Raw genomic sequence first — 8,908 nt, 5'->3', positions numbered from 1 at the left:
CACTACTATTGATCCAGAACTTTTCAGTTAATTTTATTTTTTATTATTAAAATTTTAAAAATTTTTTAAATTATACTTTTAAAAATATTTTGTCAGTTGTTTTTATGTTTATGTAACGTTAGAGAAAAAATGTTATCTAAATCTGGTAGATTTCTACCATCAGATCATGCTTTCAAAGGCATGCCCTCGATTCCTCATTTTATATTTCATAATATAAAATGAAAGTAATTTTACGTTTTCATAATTTGTTTTCTTTTTTTCTTCATATATCCTAAGCTCTGTTATACTGTTTTTTTTATTTTCTTTTCTATTTTTACATTTCGTTTAATCTTTATGATATGCTTTATTATATGAAGTAATGTAGAGTTTAAAGCTTAGAGTTAAGGATTTAGTGTTTAAAATTTTAGTTTCTATTTTAATTAGGGTAAAAAAGTACGAAACAGATATGAATTATGGACCATTTTGAATTGGTCATCCAACATTTCAAAATTCTAATTTTACTACTCAATTTTTCAATATTGTTTAATTTAAGTCGGTCAATAATATTTAAACTTCAAATTTGAATATATTGTTTATTTTTATATGCTTAGTTACTATACCTCATTTATTTTTTAACTATAAATTCATTAAAGTAAATAAATAACTTAAATTTTTATGTCAAAATACTGTTAATCGACTCGAATTGAACAACTGAAAGGTTGGGCATCAAAATCAAAATTAAAATATAATATAGCCGATTCAAAACGATTTAGAATTTAGATAAATTCCTTTATATTTTTACCTTTAAATTATTAATACTAAAAAAATTATGAAACAAAATTATCCGCTGCGAAGCGCGGGTCTACATTAGTTATCAATGATGCGAGGGCACATTGTCCGTTTCAAAGCTGTGGTACGTGACACTTGCACACAAAATTCAGCGGAAAGAGAAACAGGTGAATCTTGGGAGAAGAAAAACATGGAAAGGAAAAAAAAAATTGGTAAAGAGAACGTGGAACAATTTGACTTACAAAGTGATTGGAAGTAATACCTAAAACTAACTAGGCAGTAGAATCTTGCATTTAAGATACCCTCAACAGCCAGGCTGCATTTTACAAGTAAAAAAAAGAAGAAGAAGAAGATCAACATATATAAGTGACACAAAATAAGTCCAGCTATTGGGAAAGACAACATACAAAATTTCAGCATAAGATACCAAAGTCCAAGTAACACCCCTCTCTACACTTAAAGGCAGCTTGGAAGATACCACAAATGAAGCTAATTCAGCAACAGGTTCTTGCACTATGGGAATAAGTCCAGCTATTCGGATAGACAACATACAAAATTTCAGCATAAAGATACCAAAGTCAAACTAACAACCCTTTCTACACTTAAGGCAGCTTGGAAGAATACCACATATTAAGCTAATTCAGCAAGAGGTTCTTGCACTATGGGCCTCTCTTCCATAACCTGGGGCTCATCTGGACTTGCTTTGAACTGTATTTCTTCTTCGACAGGCATTGTGTTTGATGAGGGATTCTCTAGCTGTTGCATGTGAGGTGGGCTTTTGCCCGCAGCATCAACCAAATCTGTCTTCTTAGAGGGCAATATGGGAAGCGGTCTGCGCTGATTCTTCTTGGAGTGAACAATGGAATCTTTTGTAAGGCTATTTTGGGAGTTTTTGTTATCGAGACTCCGGCGTGTTGGATGGCGGTTAATACTATTTACTTCTACATCTTGTGCTGAAGAGCCCTTACGACGTCCAAGCTTCGGTGACTTTGCTCTCGTAGGAGGTATCTGCCATGATAACAGTTTCAGACGCTAGTTAGTCCATTATTTACCTTGAAAGTAGGGATATACCAAGTTTCTTCCAATTTATAAAGTTGAGAACCGCTAGTTTTAGCAGAACAATTAAATGGTGTATAGATACTATCACTTCTGCACGGATCTGTAATAAAACTGGAACAGGTGCAAAATTGTACTGATCTAACCGTAAAGGTGAAAATTTCGTCAGTCAAATAAAGTATTCATGCTGGATCCTTACAGTTGCATACAACAATTGTCAAATAGACAGTGGTAAAAAACTGTGCTTCACCTCTATTCTTTATAAGGAAGTGCGCTCTGAAATCTCCGAAATATTACAACAGGTTTCAAATTTTACGTGTCCATGGTCACCAACTATCTATACCACTGGTCACCACAAGAATTCTAAACTAGATAACCTTCTGCCTTCCCCTCCAAATGCTTATATTTGCCAGATACTAAAAGTAGATACTATTCATGAAAATTGTACTATTGAAAGAGTCTAGCTTTAGTCCTAATGAGCATAAGCCTATGCCATCCTCAACATCAAAATTTGACATCAAGGGAGCATAGTAATGAAGAGAAAATGAGTAATATAGACAACAAAATCTTTTGCAGTTTAAAAGATGTGCTGACTAGTTCAGGTAAGAGGAGGATATCGCCTGAAGTTGAGATGATGAATATAGCTTCAGACTAAAATCATACTAATATAGTTTATACATATATTTTGTTGCCCAAAGTTCATGCATACATTTATTATTACGAGTTCCATAAACTTTAATATTAGACATTGAACTGAAAGTTGGTGGTATTTAAATGCTGTAGCCATTAGATTGAAATCAAACAACTTCAATGAAACCAATTTCTAGCCTGTTTGGCCTGGCTTCGCTGTTAAGTCGCCTAAACGCACTGCACTGCAGTAGCAAAAAGCAAAGGAGATGTCCTGTGGAATATGACATTTATGATTGCCCGCTACCTCTGAATCTTATGCATAAGTGCCAAGTGGGCTACACAAGCTGGAAGCACTTCACATGGACATAAAAGCTAAAACAAGAAGGCAGGTACGCCTAGAAACCATGATAATTTTAGTTTCTCTGGTCTCAAGTTTCAACTGCTAAAATTGGAATATTGGAATTTTAATTCAGTTCAACTTTCAACAAAAAATATCTAAACCAACAAATGGGACTCACCTAAAGCTGAAAAGTAGTGTTTACAAGGCATGTCTGTGATGTTACCACAGAATAGTAATCTTACAGAACAAAGGGCCTTTTTTTGGTTGTTGTAATTATATAGCAACATCATATGAAGTTAAAAGCAACTAGGAATTCAACCATTGGCATGTTGAACTAGGTATTTAGTTTGCTAATAATAAAAAGACAAAAAAATATATATGTTGCAGAGACTGAATGAAGCCATTTCATCATCACATTTGGAAAGCCTCTACTTCAGATGAGAAGTCATACTATGATTGCATTTACAGATTACTACAAATTGGGATGCAATGGACATGTAATATACTACACACGAGTAGTAATGATTAACATAATTACCTTCTTGAACTCAACTTTGGGGGGTGCAGGCTCCTGATAAAAACTAGGCATTGGTGTTGCTTTGAAGGTCAAACTCTTTCTGAACAACTTCAGTTCAGCTTCTTGAGTCTCCTATAGGAACAATAAGTAGCACCTGAGAGCTCCCTCATATGGTGTCATACCAGAAAAGACTAGTTGACATATAATATACAGCAATAATAACCTTAGTTTTCTCTTGCAAGGAACTTTGTTCCAATTCTTTTGCATGGGTCTTCTCCTCAAGCTTCGAGTAAAACTAGTTGACCAAACAATCATTGAATTCACAGATTTTTATAGTTGAAGGCAGTCAAAAAAATAGTCCTCACAACAGATCAGGCTTACCTCTTTTCTTTTCTCGGCTCTCTCCTCGCACTTAAAAGTGAAGCCATAAGATGGAGAAGAGCCCATTTGTCGAGCTTTTGAAATTGCATAAGTTGGGCTTCTGGTAATAAAACCACGTAAGGAAAAAACTACTTTACTGAAAAAAATAAAATAAAATAAAGTGAATTCAGCACACAAATTGCTTGATGAGTGCTTTTAGTTGCATAAGGATACAAAGTGTTGCGTGAATGCTCTTCAACTTTGATTGAAGTGTGCTGCTTTAAGGGCTTCATATTTTTCCTCTTTTCACTGCATTTGTGCAAAAGGATATAATGATACAAAAAAGGTTGTTGAATATATGAGAATACTAACACACAAGATATTAGCAAATGCAACATCAATTACTGATTTGTGACCCTACAAAAGCTCTTTCATGTGGTTGTTCATAGACTTATAGTAGGAAGAGCAGTATATCACATGGAATGTATTGACAGAACACCAAGCAAGTCAAGACCATGGAGCATAGTCATACATTGGATCCTCAAGCATTGACGTATAGGCAGCAGATGCACCAATGATATTTCCAGATTGCTGTTCGGACCAGAAATAAGAAAACAAGCTTATCAAATCTAATAAAATCAAATAGGAAGGGAAACCATTTGAAGTGGCAAGTAAATATCATGCAGGAAATTACACTTGGAACTGCAATGTTGCATGCAGTAGATGCAGCTTACCTTCTTACCAGCTTCCATAGCATTGATAGTGTGTCTATCATTGATTGTATCCTGATTTGTCACCTGTGCGAGTTGCTTATGGCGAGAAGATGACCTGAACGAACCATTCAGAACAACAGGACCTTTCTCTGCCTGAGTTCTGTCTCCATTCTTTTTAGCAGAAGTTGGAACAGTAGTTTGCAGATTTCCATTCCCAGATGAAATTTTTTTGTTCTTCCATTGAGATTTTGCAGTCTTAGAATTATCACTTTGGTCATCCTAAAAAAAGGAAGTACCAAGAGGCATAGGTGTAAAGATAAGCCAAAGTCTGAGGCAAAATTTCACAAACCTAAGAAATGCTACAACCAAAAGTTCAAAATGATGTGCGAATGGGAACAAACTTAAATGAGATAGACCTGATAGATACAACAAACTAGTAGGGAAATGAACTACTGTAGTCAAGAGAAGTAGATGGAGTTTGTGGCTGACCCATAGGTCATGTCATTATAATCATTATAAACTATAATTAATTTAAATAGGCAAAAGAACTTTACAATAAATGCGTGTATCGAATAAACCAACCTGACAAAATGGCTTCCTTATGCTTTCTGAGTGAGAGATGGTTACGAGTTTGTCTTCTTCAGAGGAGTTGATCAGTTCAACTTTTCTCAGCTGATTGGTAGATCCTGATATGCCATCAGATTGCTCATCACGTTTGATGGACCCATGCCCTTCGTGTGGTGATACTATGATCTCAATGTTAGAGGATGGATACGGCCCATGGGCCCCATTCTTAAGATTCATTGTACTAGTGGTATTGGTAATAACACTGATGGCATCCATCCCTCTATATTTTATCAGCAGTTTGTAGGAGCAGTTTTACCTTTCCTTTGTTTGGCAATGACGTAAAGGTCGATATCTTCCTTACAGGCTAAGATTCCTCATTTTGTTCATCAAAGCTCTAAGAATACTGCAAAACAATTTATAGTAGTATGTATTAATTTCTTATTCATCAAGAAATAACGGTGATGATGAGAAATAGGGCAAATAAAACGTAAATACTAATGCAACCTTTGATTCGACAACAAGATATTCCCCATTTCTCCAACAGAAACAATAAAGAGTGACAGATGAGTTGTTTCAGACTTTTCGTCAACTTGGGTTTCCCCAGAAACAAGATTCTAGCTAACCCCTGAAATAGTTATGTTCCCGACTTTATGCCTAGTGGTGATACAAACAAAGCAACTTTTGCTATTGACCAGAGAAAGTATAACCAAGTCTAGTCTGCTTTCTGGATAACAAAGCTGCTCCCACAATTTTGCTGCTGCCCTATTCCATGTATTCATCATTAGGGTAAGATTTTGTCTGCAATCCTTGTGTATCGTTCTAATTTTCCAATTTGATCACTATACTTTTCACTTAAACACTAGTTCCCAAACTTTTGCACATATTGTACTTCAGTTCCTGATCGTTAAAGGAAAGAATATACCTTCCATTGTAAAGTAACCTCTTGATCTTGTCTGAGGTAATCTACAATAAGCAAGTCGTTTTATGGGTGAAAAGGTAAAAAGGTCATTTTATAAGAAAATTAGATTTCCTCGGATGGCAGGGAATAAAGAGCAATAAATGAGAAAGCCCAGAGGCTAAAGTATTTGAATGGAAAGTAAGGGACCAATCTGCAAAGTGTTTGAATGGAAAGTAAGGGACCAATCTGCAAGATTGGGACGGCGAAAGGCCTGGTTAGTTGGATAATCCAGGGGTTGAGGAGAAAAAAAGAGTAAAAAGACTAAAAACTAAAAGTTATCCCCGCTGAACTTCTCCCTCCACTGAACTATGGCTCAAAAGATTCGAAGAACCATAACTACATCTGAGCACGGTCGCATGGATTGCCATTGCATTCACCCAAACTTAAAAAGCAAGGCAGAAAAAATAGGAAATCGGGTTCAGACTTTCAAGCAAAAATCAAACAGAACAAGAGAATTAAGGAAGGAGATGACTGCTTGCCAGTCGTGCAAACTGCAGGTGGAAGTTTTATAAGTCGTGGAATCAAAGAGATCGATCTTAGATTGGTAGAAAACTGAACGATCCCTGTCAAAACAGCGGGTTTGCGGTAATGTACGTCCGCCTAAATGACTAGCTATATGCTTCTTGATCTGGTTAGAAAGCATAGCAGCCATCAATCCGCAAAAAGAATATAATCATTTGGATTCAACAGCACCGCGCTTAGAAATTTTTTTTTTAAATAGAACAGAGTGGAACGACAAGTAAGAAAGAGAAAAAGGAGAAGAACAAGAGTAGAGTGGGAACTGACTGTGGGACGTAGAGCTCTACAGCAGAGCACCGTCGCATTCTCGAATTTTAGTGCGAGGAGTTGCATAAAGGAGAGGACGAATCCAGAGATAAATGAAGCGCGTACAGATCTGACAATTTACTGGTTCGCAACCACCGGATTCGGCAGAAGGAGAAATAGGGCTCGATAAAAGCACAGATCACGAGATCTTACCTCGCCTGGTGGAGCGCAGACGGAATTCGACAGCGGCGGCGAGATCGCGCCAGCAAAAACACCAAAATTGTTATCCTTCGGACGAGCTTTCTCAGCGTCAAGACGGAGAGGCAGCTGTGAATGGTGGCGTGGAAATTTGAGAGAGAAATGCTACCAACCAACCAGGCGAACGCACAGAAGACGAAAGGGCTTTGCTTTCACTGCATTTCACTGTTCCTTCTATTTTATCCGTGATTTCTTTTGATTTTTCACTCTGCTTGCGGACCTCCAAAATCGAACTCCCTTCTTTTTCTTTTCTTTTCTTTTTTTTTTCTTTTCTCTCTCTCTCGTCTCCTTTTTTTTTCTTCTTCTCTCCCTGTTTTTTTTTTTTTTTAAAGTTCAGCTCATTGAAACTATATTTGAAAAAAGAAAAAATTAAAAAAACATACCAAAATAATAATATATATATATATATATATATATATATAGTATAATATATAATATATATAGTAAGTAGATTACTATGTTTCTGGAAGCACGGAGCCTTCCGTGCTTCTAGATCGTTTTTCATATTGCGACTTTCGAATCGTCGATCGGCTCCGTTAAACTTGATCTAGAGTATTTGAAGTATCTAGAAAATAAATTTTATGATTTTTCAATATCATTTGACTAGTGATCGAATGGGCTCAAAATCAATAATTTTAAAGACCGTAGTAGGCCGTTTGGAAGTTTAACGGTGTAAAAACATCCAAATCACGTGAAATTTTAATTGAAAATTCTTTATACTATATAAAATAAGATCAATATCTTTAATCTAAAATTTCAATGTTATATTATCGCGTTTTGTAAAATTTTTATTTTCAGCCGTTGATTTTGAGTCCCTTCGTTTACTAGGCAAATAATATCGAAAAATCACATAATTTATTTTTTAGATACATCAAATACTCTAAATCAAGTTTAACGGAGCCGATCGACGATTCGAAAGTCGCAACATGAAAAACGACCTGGAAGCACCGAAGGCTCCGTACTTCCAGAAGCATAATAGCCTTACTCTCTCTCTCTCTCTCTCTCTCTCTCTCTCTCTATATATATATATATGTATATATATTTTGGAATTAAGCTCCAAATTTTTTAGAGTTAAATAATTCAATAAATTATTAACTGGGTTGTAAAAAACAGTAAATAAGTTTTTATCTTCTATATTATACTAGTTAGTAAATTATTTTACTGTTATAACATAAAAATGCCGAATTATTTATCATACTTAGAATACCACATAAAATTTACTAATTTTTTTAGACATGGTGGCAAGACGCACGTATGGCTACTTTAGATTTGTTTTTATATATAAATTTTTTACAAGTCTATATCTATAAATTTAAATTTGACCGGCCTACTTTTGAGAAAAGTGCTCCCAAATTCTCCTATACCTAAAATTTTAAATTATTAATATTTGAATTATAAATAATGATACTCCAAATTAAAATTAAATAGGGCATAGTATCTTAATTTAATCGCTAGTTAGTTCAGCTCTTTTATATGAATAATACCACAGATAGATTTCGAAGTTGGGTATATATTTTACACTCACTATATTCAAAATCACTATATTCAAAATCATTAATTTTTTATTCGTTACATCAATTTTTTTTTATTTTTACTTTTTTTTTGTATTTTTTGTAAATCCTATAATGGAATGTGTAGGATCTATACTTTTTTTTTTTTAAGATTCACAAATAATATTTTTTAATATTGTATTATTATATTAGTTCCTCTTGTACTCATCATTTCAATAAAACCATATTATTGTTTGCTCACCGAAAACCGATATATTGTATGTCAATCTGCTTTTGGCAGAGTGGGAATTTCATTTTTTTATTGTAAGGTGAAGTGTTGGACTCAAAAGTAAAGGCATTAATAAATGGTTAATGGTTGATGATTTTATTTTATAGTAGTATATAATATTATAATATGAATATGGAATCAGTTAAAAGAAATAGTTCTCCTCTAAAGGAGGAAGACAAGAGTGAACGATAAAAAAT

General features: G+C 34.5%; 1 protein-coding gene across 2 annotated transcripts; it reads right to left on the bottom strand.

The window, feature by feature from the left end:
* Nucleotides 1,032-7,114, bottom strand: LOC109709914 (protein WVD2-like 5). 2 transcript variants are annotated; one of them, XM_020232290.1, is made up of 9 exons: nt 6,888-7,114; nt 4,967-5,354; nt 4,406-4,663; nt 4,204-4,262; nt 3,906-3,980; nt 3,693-3,792; nt 3,535-3,606; nt 3,333-3,443; nt 1,032-1,776 (listed from the first exon to the last, which is right to left on the bottom strand). In XM_020232290.1, exons 2-9 carry the CDS (start codon nt 5,225-5,227, stop codon nt 1,399-1,401), a joined length of 1,314 nt encoding a protein of 437 aa, XP_020087879.1. In that variant the 5' UTR covers nt 5,228-5,354; nt 6,888-7,114; the 3' UTR covers nt 1,032-1,398. The 2 variants fall into 2 exon arrangements, with proteins under 2 accessions (XP_020087879.1, XP_020087880.1); XM_020232291.1 differs by lacking the exon at nt 6,888-7,114 and adding an exon at nt 5,874-5,892.

This window comes from Ananas comosus, linkage group 5, assembly GCF_001540865.1.
Source record: "Ananas comosus cultivar F153 linkage group 5, ASM154086v1, whole genome shotgun sequence".
In the NCBI taxonomy this organism is placed as follows: domain Eukaryota; kingdom Viridiplantae; phylum Streptophyta; class Magnoliopsida; order Poales; family Bromeliaceae; genus Ananas; species Ananas comosus.
This window is presented reverse-complemented; position numbering and strand designations above follow the sequence as displayed.

Bases quoted from the DNA above. Each gene is read 5' to 3' on its own strand.
- LOC109709914 (XM_020232290.1), bottom strand. From the start codon at position 5,227: ATGGATGCCATCAGTGTTATTACCAATACCACTAGTACAATGAATCTT. The intron at 3,981-4,203 runs GTATGACTATGC...GCACAAATGCAG, and splicing joins TCAATGCTTGAGGATCCAAT to TGAAAAGAGGAAAAATATGA. The intron at 3,793-3,905 runs GTATCCTTATGC...TTTTATTACCAG, and splicing joins GAGCATTCACGCAACACTTT to AAGCCCAACTTATGCAATTT.